At 39.3% G+C, this 15,368-nt stretch overlaps 1 protein-coding gene across 5 annotated transcripts in view; it reads right to left on the bottom strand.

Annotated features, from left to right (window-relative positions):
* PARG (poly(ADP-ribose) glycohydrolase) overlaps positions 1–15,337 on the bottom strand; it is a 116,276-nt gene extending 100,939 nt beyond the window's left edge. Inside the window, exons 1-5 of one of the 5 annotated variants that reach the window (XM_032837659.1) lie at positions 15,264–15,337; positions 7,989–8,055; positions 6,408–7,391; positions 5,142–5,325; positions 7–129 (exon numbers count right to left, since the gene is read on the bottom strand). In XM_032837659.1, coding sequence (XP_032693550.1) covers positions 7–129; positions 5,142–5,325; positions 6,408–7,391; positions 7,989–8,026 — 1,329 coding nt within the window. In that variant the 5' untranslated portion in view covers positions 8,027–8,055; positions 15,264–15,337. Of the gene's footprint in view, positions 1–6; positions 130–5,141; positions 5,326–6,407; positions 7,392–7,988; positions 8,056–14,832 lie in introns of those variants that run through there. The other 4 variants (XM_032837648.1, XM_032837632.1, XM_032837639.1 and 1 more) reach the window with 4 other exon arrangements.
* Between the last annotated feature and the right edge of the window lie 31 nt (positions 15,338–15,368).

Below are 15,368 nucleotides of genomic sequence, written 5' to 3'. Positions count from 1 at the left end.
GCTTACTTCATCTTCCACAGGGTACAAGTTTTGTTCTGAACAAGGCATCTTAACATGCTTGTTGTCCCACAAATCTTTAAAATGTGTTGGGAAAGGTTTAGGAACTTCTCCTGCTCGCAAAAGGTCTACCTGAAAGAGAGGGAAACAAGGAAACTGTAAGTGCATCAAAACTAGGCATACCTTCTACAAAATAATCCAAAGAAAGCAGCCAAAGCAAATGCTATAAAATGCAGACCAGCTCCTCGGTAAGAAATCTCAGAAGTCCTCTCCAGCTGTTCCTGCTCCTTATTTCCAGTTGATCAGTTTCCAACTCATCATGTTTGCTCATTCCATCTCCATCCCATCTAGGCCCTTGTTCCTCATTATTGCTTCCCTTCTATCCCTCCCCTTACTCCCACTGCCCCCAGATATTCACCCTCCATAAACCCCTTGAGAACAAACTCAATCTTTCTAAAATATTCTCAGGCTCCTAATCCTATAATGGCTCCCCTCTACCTATAGTGATACAAATGATGTTCTCAGTTTTTAACAACCTCTTACTCAAACACTATCTGGTTAAACATTATTCTGAACTTCAACACGCAGTTCAAATTTCATTTCCTCTAAGAAGTCTTCAAAAACTTAAGGACAATTAGTTTCTTTACTCTTGTTTTATTAGATCATTATCACACCAGAAAACATCTGTTTTTCCTTCCCCCACTGGACTCTAAATTTCTTGAGAACAATAACCATATTAACTATAGACTCTAAATATTTATGACAGAGCCTGGTTTATATGTTTTTGTATGTGTATGTGTAGATCCATATATACGCAAATACGTATGTATGTGTACACATACACATATACATATGCTACTTATAATAAGCATTAAACAAATGTTTGAGGAAAAGAATATTTGAAACATGAAAGGTTTACATTTTGCCTATTCTGGACATTTCGTATAAATGGAATCATACAGTATGTGGCCTTTTGTGTCTGGTCTCTTTTCTTAAATGTAATGTTTTCAAGGTTCATCAATGTTGTAGCACAAATTAGTTCTTCACTGCAAATAAACAATCACATAAATGTAAAATTTGAACTGTAATATGTTATGAATGAATGAATGAGAGCTTCATGGTTTTATGAGAACCTACTCTAGACAATTCCAACTCACCTGGTGAGCTTAGAGAAGGTTTCCTTGAGGAAGTGGCAATTGAGCCAAACTCCGAAGAATAAAGTTCACTATGAAAAGGAAGACATGAAGCTCGTTCCTCAGAAAGGAAATAGCTTATGGAAAGGAAGACTGTCCAATACACAGCTCATAAAAAGTCTGTAACTCAAGGAGCGCCTGGGTAGCTCAGTTAGTCAAGCATCCAATTCTTGATTTCAGCTCAGGTCATGATCTCAGGGCTTTAAGATCAAGCCCTGAGTTAGACTCTGCTCTGAGTGTGGAGACTGTCTAGGATTCTCTCTCTCCCTCTGCCCCCCAGTCCCGGAAAAGGGAAAAAAAAAAAAAAAGGAAAAGAATGTCTGCAACTCCAGAGAAATAAAGTTGTAGGCCTTCTATATAGGTGGCTGTTAAAACCCTCATCATGGAGGAGACCACCCATAGAAACAAAGTGAGAAAAAAACAGGACCTACGGAAAAGCCTTGAGAAACTCTAACAAGATTTAATGGCCACATATGCCAGAAAAACTAAAGGAACATAAGACATGGCTAAGGAGGTAGGAAGAAAACTAGGATTACATGTTATCATAGAAGCCAAGGAACGAGAATATTTTGAGGAAGAAAGAAGAGTCAAGAGTCAACAACTATGCTAAAAGTATTTTCAACCTCAGCTGGAGGCCCCAAAGGTGATTTTGTAAAAATATTCCATGTGATAAGAGGTGACAGAACAGGTACCAGTCCAGGTTCACACACATGGGAACACATTATATATATGAAAGTAGGCTTTGTGTGTTTGCATCTGAATGTGTCTACATGTTTTTATCATGTCTTTAAAGATAAATAAACACCAAATAACATGTCCCTGCACTTCCAGTTTGCCCTACATTTCTAACAGTAAATATCAGCTTTATTTTATTACTCTAAAATGTGTAACTATTAATATGTGGCATCTTAGAAATGTAACTAGGTTTATCCAATAATTATTAATTACATATATAGATTACTGTATTCAGAAAAAAGAATCTAGAAGAAAATACACCAAACTGCTAAACTTTGGAAATAGGACTAAGAAAGACATGGGTTTTGAGCTACATACTTTCATATAATAGCTGCCTTTTTTTGTTTGTTTACAATGACCCTACATTACTCTTGTAATAAGAGAAAGATCTTTTAAAAGATTTTTAAAATTCACAGGTTATATCTAAAAATAAGCAAACAGTAATTTCAGAGATTAAGTAATGATGGTATAGGATGCTTTCGGTTTTACTTACAGACACTGAGACAAAGAAAGGCAGTAAACTCAAAATATCACTTATCTCCCCAATCAATCTTTTCTCTGAATCTTGACCATTAACATTTTCTCAGTCATCCAGCCTTTTCTTAATTCTCCCTTCATTATCAGTGCCTCCTTTTCCCTTATCACCCTGTATTTAAGAATATTTACCACATCCTATCAATTTTACCCCAAAACAAAGCAACCATCTAAATGATCTTTTTTATTTCCATATTACCCTATCTCAGTGATTTGCAAATTCTTTTAAATACCATATCCCTTTCTTCACCTAAGAAATCTCATATGAAATCATATATAAACAAAACTATTTTTATAAATATAATTTTTACAGTAACCTTTATTTGTTCCAACATCAATAAATGACAAGGAGATATGAAATACAAAATTAGGGATGACAGCTAAAGCTTGTATCAACCTTCTACTTAATTTACATTTATATCTCTTACACAGTATTAAGAAAATCCTACTGCTATGCCTAAATAATTGCAAATGATGTTTTTGTTTTTATAGTTTCAGAGGCAGAGTCTAATGATTCATCAGCTGCATATAATACCCAGCACTCACTACATCCTCCTTAATACCCATCACCCAATTACCCCTTCCCCCAACCCTCCCCTCAAGCAACCTATATATTTCCTAGAGTTTAGCATCTCTTATGATTTGCCTCCCTCTCGATTTTCATCTTATTTTATTTTTCCTTCCCTTATATTCAACTGTTTTGTTTCTTAAATTTCCCGTGAGTCAAATCATATGGCATTTGTCCCTCTGACTGACTTATTTTGCTTAGCATAATACCTTCTAGTTCCACCCACATCGTTGTGAATGGGAAGATTTCATTCTTTTTGAGGGCTGAGTAATATTCCATTGTGTATATATACCACATCTTCTTTGTCCATTCATCTATTGATGGACAGTAAGGTTTTCAAACTGTTACTCTGAGGCTTAAGGAAATTCTTCAGTTAAACAGCAGTGGTAAGGGAACATCAATGGTATGGTCTGCACTAAAATGAGTTCTCTTGGTAAAATCTGCTGAGTAAAATATATTAAGCATTTTCATATTTGAGTATGTTAGTTCCTTTATTTTAGGCTTTTCACAGTTAAAAATATACTTTAGATATAACAGATGAGTCAAATTTCCTAAGAAACCATGAACCACTTCCATGCAGCACAATTTGATAATTATTGTTTGTGTATTTTTCATCTCTTATCTGAGCTCTTACGTTACAATTCTGTTTTCAATGTATCTCACTTAGACTTTCCTTCCACACAACTGTCTGATTAATCCTGCTATAGCGTAACTATTGTATGGACAGACATTTTAACAATTTCTAATACCTAATGACTCAAGTCCAATTCCTGATACCTAAAGCCCTCTATAATATGGACCTAATCCACTTTTCAAGACTTGTCTTCCACCATCTTCCATCCAAATTCTAAGCTCCAGTAATTATTTTCCATGTCTAAAACAAATAGTTTTTCAACTACACAGCCTCTTCTTCTAAGGATTATGTATGTGTCTTGGAATTCTCTTAACTTATTAATTCTCCCTTAATTTCTGCCTTTTTTTTTTTTTTTTAAGATTTACTTATTTATTTGAGAGAGAAAGAATGAGTGAGCATGGGTGTGGGGAGGAAGAGAGAGAATCTCAAGCAGACTCCCTACTAAGCACAGAGCCCAATGCAGGGCTCCATCCCATGACCCTGAGATCACGACTTAAGCCAAAATCAAGAGTCAGACGCTTAACCTACTGAGCCATCCAGGCACTCCTGTGCTCATCTTTTAGAGCTCAGCTCAAACCCTACCCTGTTCAATGTTGCTTCCACCTCCAGCCATGATAAATTCTATACTTCAAAATAGCTAATCAACCCTAGACTAAGCTGTATAATAAAAGAGATTTTTTTAAGTAGTTCCTGTGAAATCTAATACAGAGACAAAAAAATAGGGTGGCTATTGAAAACTACCCAATGAGTGACAGAAATCTAAAATTGGATTAAGAAGGGTACCTGGCTATTTCAGTCAGTGGAGCACATGACTCTTGATCTTGGTCATGAGTTCAAGCCCCATGTTGAGTGTAGAGATTACTTTAAAAAAACAAAATCTTGGGGCACCTGGATGGCTCAGTCAGTTAAGGATGTGCCTTTGGCTCAGGTAATGATCCCAATGGGATCAAGCCCTGCATTGGACTCCCTGCTCAGTGGGGAGCCTCCTCTCCCTCTCTCCCCTATTCATGCTCTCTCGCTCTCTCTCTCTCTCAAATCAGTATAATCTAAAATAAACAAACAAAACAAAATAAAATAAAATAAAATAAAATTTTTTAAATTGGACTATGGTGGGGCACCTGGGTGGCTTAGTTGGTTAAGTGTCTGTCTGCCTTCAGTTCAAGTCATGATCCCAGGATCCTGGGATAGAGTACCACATCGAGCTCCTTGCTCAGCAGGGAGCCTGCTTCTTCTCCCTCTCCCAAAACAAAACTGAGAAAGTCAATTTCCTTATCAGCTGAAAATGATTCATCTTATGGGTGTATTAAGTACTATTGTCAAATAAGCTATCATTATGTTTCTCTACAGACTTCTTAGTATTTTATATATCCAGAAAAGAGAAGCAGTTTCTATGCCTTGGTCTCTTTTTCACATGAGTAAGTACCATAATAAATCAAGACTTAAGAGTCTTCTCTCTTTTTCGGTAAGAAGTAATACCTACCCGAATAGTTACTGTGTGATTAGCAGATGGTCTCAAGAGAGGGAGCCGGATCCCACATCTAGGCAGTCTTCTCATCTCCTCAATAGGAGTTCCAAGCCATTTCTTATCTGGAGAAAGGTGAGGTGGAATGTATTTAGGTATCTTCCTTTCTGTTCTTTGATGCTTGATTTCACACTGTTCTTTTCTAAGGTCAAAACAAATGTATTCAGTCACAAATCACTCAACTGCTTTGGATAAACAAGTACCAAACTTACCCAGAATGTTATTGTTTAAAACATGCCAAGGGGTGCCTGGGTGGCTCAGTCAGTTGTCTTGTGTTCAGTTCAGGTCATAATCCCAGGATCCAGGACTGAGCCCTGCGTTGGGCTCCCTGCTCAGCAGGGAGTCTGTTTATCCCTCCCCCTGGGCCTATCCCTGACTCTAGCTTGAGTGCACACAAACACACTCTCTCACATAAATAAATAAAATCTTAAAAAAAAAAAAAAAAAGTGTGCCAGGCTTGCTCTCTCCCCTAGGTACTTACAATCAAAAGAAAAAATTATAAACCTTAGAGTAAAACTAAAGAGCTTATTTTCAAGTCTGTGTTAAGAATTTCTAAACAGAAGAAATCACCTTCCCAAAAAAGACCAGGTAAGAATATGCACACTGCCAAATGAGTCATGGTTCATAGCATCAGCTACTTCTCAGGTTTCTAGAATAATTTTCAACAAAGTGAACTTACTGTGGCACATGTGACAGAAAATATCACAGAAATTATGGAGAGCAAGCTTGAAGATTCCATATGGGATAACTGTAAAAATGTAAGCTTTATAATCAAACAAACTAGGATTTAAATTCCAGCATTACCACCCACAAGTTAAAACTTCAGTGAATTCTCTAATTCAAATTTCAGTTTTCTCATTAGCGAAGTGAGTACAGTATCACCTGCCTACCCATTAGAGCATTAGAGAAAATGTAGTGTACAAAAACTTAGAAAAACTGATACATAAACAGAAGCTACTATCAACCTAGTATTTTTATATTCTGATAATCCCCATAAATTCTAGAAGGAAAATCATAAAACAAAAAAATTCCAATTAATAATATTCATTTGCTTCTTGTTATCTGTTTTGGTCTTTTTGAATCTAGGTTTAAATTTACCATAAGCAATTAACAGGAAACACAACTATTTCTTCGCTTTAGTGTAAACCATAACTTTGTTAAACCCCCTTGCAAAATTATAAAAGGTATTACACTATTGGAGATAGTCTTATTGAAAAAAATTACCTTTTGTCCTCTGCTTTGGGCATTCTCATGAAATGATCTGTGATTTTAGAATCTTTTTTCCCATGTTGCTTTGAATTTCTACATTCTACATTCAGGCCAGAATTACTTCCAGGTAGTCTGGCATTTAAATCATTCATTCCACTCTGAGTCTCTCCTCCTTCAAACTGAAAATGTAATCGAATTTCACCTTCTTTAGAAGAGGACCGTTTCCTCAATTCAGTGTCGGCTTCTCTTGCTTGGAACCTTGAAGGTTTACTTGCTGTTTGGGAGGAATTGCTATCTTCTTGTTCATCAAAACCTGGACTTGTCTCTTCCTCTGCTTCTGAGTCCTGACAACTATTTTTGGAATTATCCACATCCATTGGTGACTCAGGTTCACTTTCTTTCTCAAAGGGCGAATTTCCTAAACTACTCTCTTGTCTATTCAGTTTGTTGGCATTTTTCAGTTCAGTACCAACATCCTCAGAGCCGACATCTGACAAGGGACTCTCTGGCACGACATCTACCTCTTCCTGCTGACAACCTGCACAGTCTTCTACAGGACGGCAAGACTTGCTGCACTTCTGGTGGCTTCTGGCTTCTCTGGTCTGTTCACCTTCTGTGGTCTGCTTTTTATTTGTTAACTTTACAGGTGTCAAAAATTGTTGGTTATCTCTACTTCCCTCACTATCTGTGTCGCTGTGATCATCATTTTGGGATGACTGATCAACGTTAGCATTACTGAATCGCTCTGGTACCAGAGTTACTGTCGAAGGTTCACTTTCTAAAAGCCTCTCTGTATGTTTCCCTTCATTTTGCCACTTACACATAGCTGCAGTCTGATGCTGATTCAAATATTGTGTACTTTTCTCAACAGGTGATTTATCAAGACTTAGCTGAGAAACATTTTCTAATTTTTCCACATTATGTTGGTAAAAGTTATCTTTTCGTACAGAACTCATCATGGATTCTACTCTTGTATTGTTGTTTTCTTTACTATGCAAACTACAACAGAATAAAAAGAACTAATGAGACAACAGAAATTACGATACAATAAAAAGAATTTATGGTATAAAAAAATCACTTGTCCAACCACACTCCCCGTGTCACAGCAGTAATTAAACTACTGGTGATATCCTAAACACAGAGCATGCTCTTTCATGACTCCATGACTGCACATATGCCTAAAACGCCCTTTCCCCAACTCTATGCCTGGGAAACACCTGCCATTCCTTTAAATGTTAAACTTCACTCACCTCCTGGCAGGCCTTCCTGCAAAGATAAAGCTAATTCTTGGTTCTACTTGCTAACCACCACCACCTTTCTGTTCTATTTATCACACTATGTAATAATCATGTGTTTTTGCAACTGCCACCAGTATACTGTATCTTAAACACACAGACTATATTCCTTTTTCATCTCTGTATGTCAAGTATATAGGATAGACCCTAGCACATGAAGGACTCTAAAAATTAGTATTTATAAAGTGAAAAAATAAATACAGATAAAAAAAATGGAAAAGCAAGGAGAAAGTGACATGAACCAAGATAAAACATTCATATATCATGTTACATATTTTTCTATATAGGCATGTTTCTATACCTTTCTGATTCAGTTGTCTTGATTCCTTTAGTGTCCATCCAACTGGTAATAGTCTTTTGTTTGAAAACTGTAAAAAAAGAAAAGACACACACCAAAAAGATAAAAATACCTATGGCACCATTTATACATGTAAGGCACTGTGCTAGGTTCTGTGATTTAAACAGAGATTAATCATTCCTTCCACACTCAAGCAATGGGAGATAAGACAGAAATATAAATATAAATGCATTTGGCTTTGAGCAGAAAGTGACAGGCTCATCAAAGAGCTGGGATGGCCTAATGGATGAGAGTACAGGCTCTGAAATCAAATCACCTGGATTCAAATCCTAGTACTCCCACTGGATTCCTGTGTGTCTTTGTGAGGGATCATTTTTCTGTCTCTTAGATTCTTTATTTGTAAAATTGCAAATTAATATTATTTCCCCTGGGCTTATTATGAGGTTTAAATTAAATAACACATGCAAGGTGTTAAGTTTAAGGCACAATCTGGTCCATGCTCAGTAAATGTTGGTTCTTAACTACCTTTAGTATTAAAAGAGATCCTGATAAAGAATTAAGGTGCACTTCTGGTGGCCTCTGGCCACCAAAGAAACTACTTTAAGGAACTGGAGTAAGTGGGACAATTTGATAAGTAGGGCTTGAATTGGTCCTTGAAGAATAAACGTATACTCGCATAAAGGGAAAATCATAAGCAAAGGCACCAATGCCAGGGAAATATAAAGAACTTAAAAAGAAAGCAGCAGAAAATATGACTGGAAAGTCAACTAGGACCATATGAGAGAGTTTCCTGAATGACCCACAAAAACAGGTACAAATGGGGGCACCTGGGTAGCCCAGATGGTTAATTGTCGGCCTTCAACTTAGGTCCTAACCCCAGGGTCCTGCCAGCCTCTCTGCTCAGCAGGGAGCCTGCTTCTCCCTCTACTTTCCCCCTGCTCGTGCTCTTTCACCCTCTCTGTCAAATAAATAAATAAAATCCTTTATTAAAAAAAAAAAAAGCATACACTCAGAGCTATAATTTCGAAACTCAAATCTAGGAGGTGCCCAGTCATGCACGATACATACCCTTGAGGGCAAATCTAAAGGGGCCAGAAGGAAGAGCCTATTGGTAGAAATGAAGCTATTGGTCTAGGTCAGTAGCTCCCAAACCTTCTGAATCATCGGGGGCTGGTAATTAATGGATCCTGGGACCAGGCCCCAGACCTACTGAATCACTCTATGTGTGATGATGGAGTCAGGAGGGAAGCTGGACTCTGTATTTTTTTTCAAAAAGTGACTCTGATGATCATTAGCTAGATTGGAGAACTAATGGCGAAGGACCAAAACTAGTCATTGTGAGAGGGAGAATAAAAGTTGAGAAATGGATCATCACAGATTTCACAATGATTGAAGTTAAAGGTGATACTAAGCTTTAAGTCTGATAGACGTGAAAGATGGTTACAGCATTAAGTTAAAATGTAGACTATAAGACAATTGGAGGGACAACTGGGTGGCTCAATCAGTTGAGCATTTGCCTTTGGCTCAGGTCATGATCCCAAGGTCCTGGGATCAAGCCTCATGGGGGGCCCCCTGCTCAGCAGGAAGTCTGCTTCTCCAGGACTCCTGGGTGGCTCAATCAATTAAGCGTCAGCTTTTGGCTCAGGTCATGATCCCAGGGTCCTGTGACGGGAGTCCTGCTCCTTGCTCAGTGGGGAGCTTTGCTTCTCCCTCAGCCTGCTGCCCCCCCCCGCCCCCCCCTTGTGCACTCTCTCTGACAAATAAATAAAATCTAAAAAGGGGGGGGACTTTGCCACTCTTCCCTATAAGGCATGCAGTCTACATCCCTGCCCCTTTAATTTAAAAAAAGAAAAAAAAAAAAGACAACTGAATTTTGGGGAAAATGTGATTACATCAATTGTGAACATACTAAAATTGAGATGCCAGAAATAACCAGATAGAAATGACCAGCAGACAATAGCAGAAGTAGAACTGATGGCTCAGTAGAGGAAGATACAACATAAATAAATGCAAACCACAATTTACATAAGCATTTAAAAATAAGCATGCTTTCAAAATTAACTGCACTGCCTATGGATTAAATGTATATAATACCTTAGTATAAGAAAAGATAAGATGATAAATATTCTCAACTATTCCCCAAACTGCAATGTAAGAATCTGAGCCCCTTAAGACACAGACTCATTCTTATTTGCTTATGTCTCTCCTCAAACACTATAACATTAGCATAACAAGTCTCATAACAGATGCTGTCCCAAACACATGAAAATCAACAGCTTTATCATTGTATTTGAGTGCCATATAATTCATTCCTTACATTCCTTACATAAAATACTAACATTACAACTAGTAAAAATCTTTGATTAGTATTTTAAAAATAGTTTCTATCACAACAAAGTAATTATATTTGATTTTCTTATTAAACACATTTCAGTGATTTTACTTAGTTAGTACTTCTACAGAAAATCAGGCTTCAGAGAAAAATACTAGCTTCAATCAGAAAAGGATGAACCACTTGATTCCAAGACTTTTTCTGTAGTTTCATCTTTCTCCATTTAATTTCATTACATCAAACACAAGTGTAGAAAATCTTCAAATTACAAACCAGCAAGGGCCCCAAATTCACTTTTTTTTTTGCCACTGTGGAATTTAAAACACCTTTCTCCATAAATATAAGGATTAAATGGTATGCCCAGCACTATGAGGGCAACTGACACTGAGAATGTGTCCTCTCTTCAGCTTCAAGTTTCCTACTATAATTCCTGAAGCCTGTGAACAGATAAAGGAGGAGCAGGAGCTGAGGAACCAGTATTTCCTGATAATAAGATACTCTTCAGTCCTCCTGAGTCCTACTTCTTTCCATTGCCACTATTTCTGGCTTTCAAAGGTTTCTTTTGCAACATGCCACAGGACTGCTTCAGAATTTTACCCCCTAATTCCTGAAATGAGGATAAAATTATGCTTTCCATTATTTACTGGTAATTTCTGTCTTTTTATTAGGAATAATCACAGCAAACAAAAAGGAGGGCAGTGGTAGGTGATGAAAAAGATACAAGATCTGGAGTCAAACAAGATCTTGGACTGAGATCCTTGCTCAGTCACTTACTAGTACTTTGCTTCTTTGAGCTTCTAATATTTCCTCAACTATAATACGGGGTTAGCAGTAAATATCTACCTAAAGGTTTATGTAGATTAATGAGAGAAAATAATAAGTGTCTAGTCTCACAAAGCAGAAATTCAACAAATGTCTTCTCTTGCAACACTTCCACCCAATCTCTTTTTCAATGAGATCAGCAGTTCTCCAACCCTATTCTAGTATCACACCATTTACACTTAATCTCATTAGTAACATCACTCAGTAACCAGTGTATTTCAAAGTTCAGTGAGCAAATCAGTTACTTCCTGCCACCAACACAGGTGAAAGACACAACATGCTTTGAAACTAATCTGCATTTCTAAGGAACAACCCACCTCCACAAAAAGGCCCCTTCCTCCAGCAGGAGCAAGATAAGGTATGAGAAGGAAGGGTATGGTGAGACCAAAGTAATGGACAGTGGAGTTTTGAGATGAGGAAAGAGGTCAGAAGATGCTTTTGACAGCGCTGAGGCTGAAGGAATGACATGGAGGAAGGGGGACAAACTGGGTCCAGTTACCAACTGCTACCACCATCGCCCCCACTGACCTACACTTAGACCATGCCTGGAGCAGGGAGACAAACTCCAGGTAGTTATAAAAAGCAGAAAAGAGTAGCACTGAGTTCTGCCTATGCAGATCTACAGATTTCAACTAATATAATAACGCCCAGGGAGGTAAATAATACCATATTTAAAGATGCTGAATGAATATCCATTTCTTTTTCTCACCTATTCTCCTAAGAGAACTATATACTAAAATTTTTAATACGAAATTCCTAAAAGAATTTCAAATTTGAATAGTTTTTGTTTAGACTTTGCACATTTTGTTAATTGGTGTCCTGTGCCCGATATACAAAAATATTTACACATATGAAGTATAGCCCAAGTATTAATTTGGTTCCTCTTCTGCAGAAATCTGCAGAAAATAAGATCCAACCATGAGAATTGACTGCCCTCCTCCACTAGCAACGAACTCTTCCACCTTTATATGCAAATAAAGTTAATGGGTCTACAAATTAGCTTCTTGCAGAAAAGTCAGATACCGTACTTGGAGGTCACTCTAATTCGCCCCTCTCTTCCACTCTCCTTCACTAAGTTCTCTGAAATCTACAGCCTAAATCTTAAATCCATTCCTTCCTCTCCATCTTCAAAACAGCACCAATATCAAAAGAATAGGTACTTTTTGGACAACTGCATGTACTTCCTGCAACTGATCTCCTTGTCTAGTCTTGACTATCTCTAAACCAGTGTTAACATAAAGGACTAACTTTTTTAAAAGGTATTTAAATTCTAGTTAGTTAAACATATGGTGTACTATTGTCTACAGGAGAATTTCGTGATTTATCATTTACATATAACACCCAGTGCTCATCCCAACAAGTGCCCTCCTTAATACTCAACTCCCATTTAGACCATTCCCTGCCCAGCTCCCCTCCAACAACCCTCAGTTTGTTCTCTGAGAGTCTTCCGGGACGCCTGGGTGGTTCCGTCAGTTATGCGTCTGCCTTCCGCTCAGGTCATGATTCCAGGTTGCTGGGACTGAGCCCCATGTCTGGCTCCCCTATCAGGGGGGAGTCTGCCTCTCCCTCTCCCCCAGCACCCACAATCCCTGCTCATGCTCTCAAATAAACAGATAAAATCTTTTCAAAAAGTCTCTTATGATTTGCCTCCCCCCCCCCCTTTTTTACTCCTTACCCTTTAGGTTCATGTTTTGTTTCTTCCACTTATGAGTGAAATCATATGGCATTTGTCTTTCTCTGACTTATTTTTCTTAGCATAATACACTCTAGCTCCATCCGAGAGCATTGCAAAAGAAATGATTTCATTCTTTCTGATGGCTGAGTAATATTTAAAGGACTAACTTTTTATAGTGAAATACAAACAACGTGAGAATGCGTCCTACATAATAGGTATTATTTCATGAAACATGTTTGCAATAAATATGGCATATTTACCCAGTTCAAAGATTTCTTACTCTGTGTAGTGGCTGAATTTATACAGTGGACTGCAGGTAGAGAAGTCCAAAGGCCACTAAGCCATCTTTTCCAAAATATTAAACAAATGTTCTCTCTCTCTTTAAAAGCTTTCAGTGGCTTCCTATTAACCGGAGAATAAAGTCCAAAGTCCTTGAAATGGCACTAGAATTTGTCCACAGTAAGTTCTGTCCTCCTCCTGGCCTTAAGTCCTGTCACTCCTGTCATTTTATGCTCCATTCCTACCACCTTTGCACATACCATTCCCTCTGCGTATTTCTTTTTCTCCTTGATCTATACAGCAAATCCTGCTCATCCTTCGATTTACAGTTGAGATCTACTCCCCAATGCCTCTAAGTCCTGAGAGAACTAAGTTTACACCAGTCACCCAAAGACTGACCTCTGGCCAGCCTTCTACACTGTTGACAACTGCATCCTTTTTGAAATGTTCTTTCCTGCATGACACAACAAAAGTCAGGCTTTCACTCTACTCTTCTGACTGCTTCTCTTCAGTCTACTCTTAGATGATGGTGTTCCTAAAGTTTCTTTCCTAGGTCACCTTTATTTTCTCTATATGCTTTATATGATCGAATCTATGTCCAAAGCATCAATGATCACGTTTATGCCAAGAATCCCCAAATCTTTATTTCCAGCACAAATTAATTTAAGAGGTACAAACCCACAGATCCCATTCTCTGATTCCATTCACTTCTCTCCCTCTCTACTATACACAACCAAATATAAACCATCATTATCTCCCACCTAGACTAACTCCTTTAGTCTTGGGCCTGTACTTCCTCTCTCTTTCAATCCATTCTTCATTTTCTACACACCAGCCAGAGAACTTTAAAAAAAAAAAAAAAAAAAAAGATGTGGGTGCATGCACATACACATAGTTGCTTCCCTACTGAAAACACATTAAAAGCTTCTCACTGTCCTTAGAGGTAAAGTTCAAAACCCTCAGGACTGCCTATATTTGCCAGTATGATCTGATCCTTTCCTACCTCCCTGCAGCCGCATCTCTCTCTACTCTCTTCTGTTGAAAGTATGCACCAGATGCACTTCAGGAACATTTCCTTACTTCCTCTTTTCTAGCTAACTCTTCATTCTTTTTTAGCCCTCAGAATAAGCACCTCATCTTCTGGCAGATTATCTCTGATCCCACAGAGTGGATTAAGATTCCTGACTCCTACCATAATGATGTATGTCTCTCACCTGTCAGCATGTGGACTTTGTAATTGTTTATCTCTCCTGATAGATTTTAGGATCTGAAGACAGTGCCCAAGTTACACTTGTTCAACCCTGTATGCCAGAAACAAGCACAATGCCAGCTAATACTAACAGCTCTGCAGCCCCCGGATATAAAATCTGAACCAAGAGAAGTTGTGACCTTCTTTGTACCTTTTTTCCATCTAAAGGCTGGAGCTTCACATACACAATTAGACTTTCTTAACAACTAAGGCAATTTTTCAATCAAACTCGAGAAAAGCAAACAGGTGGAGTCTACTGCCATTTTCCCCCCTGAGAGTAACTGCTCACCAGGGTTTCTCACACCACCAATCCCAAAAGAGAAAATTCGGCCACATTCCCCTACTAGTGACCTCATTGGCTCAGCAAGACGGCCTCAGAGTGGTGCACACAAGACACCAGAAAGGGGTGACTGGAGTCCCTGGGTCCCCAGACAGAGACCGAAAGGTTCGGGCCAAAGCGAAGGACAAAGATCTTTATTTCCCCACGTACCAAGCGAGGTGGAGCTGCCTCTGTGCGGTCCCGCCCGCCCCGGGACGCAGCCTGACGAGGACGGTGGGACCCTGAACTGCACGGGAGCGTCCTTGGAATCGAGGACGCGCCTCTGCCTGCTGGGGAAGCTCCGGGCGTCCGAGGCGGCCGGCGGAGAAGTTGCAGCGGCGCCCCAGCGGGGTCGCTTGGTGCAGGGCTCACAGCCGGGGCCCGCACTCATGCTTGGGACCCGCAGCGCAGAGTCCCCGGGCCGGCCCGGGCGGAGAGCCTCATTCACTAACCCTGAGAGGGACGGACTGCGCCTCCTCCTCGGCGCCTCCCGGCACCATTCCCTCTTTGCCGCTGCGTCTCTCTGCAGTTGCTGCTCCGCGGGCCTCCCGAGCCAAGCCCTAGCCAGTCGCCTGCCTTCCCTCTTCCACAGGCACCCCCACCTGCCTCAGGATGCGCCGCTTTGATTCTGCCTTGGTTCACTTTCCCACCACCGGAAGGCTGCCGTCAGGCGCTTCCGTTTTCCGGGACGTATAATGTCGCAAAAC

The sequence above is a fragment of the Lontra canadensis genome, unplaced genomic scaffold, assembly GCF_010015895.1.
Source record: "Lontra canadensis isolate GAN:19392208 unplaced genomic scaffold, GSC_riverotter_1.0 scaffold3, whole genome shotgun sequence".
NCBI lineage: Eukaryota > Metazoa > Chordata > Mammalia > Carnivora > Mustelidae > Lontra > Lontra canadensis.
The sequence above is the reverse complement of the archived record's forward strand: the minus strand, read 5'-3'. Positions and strand labels throughout refer to the sequence as shown.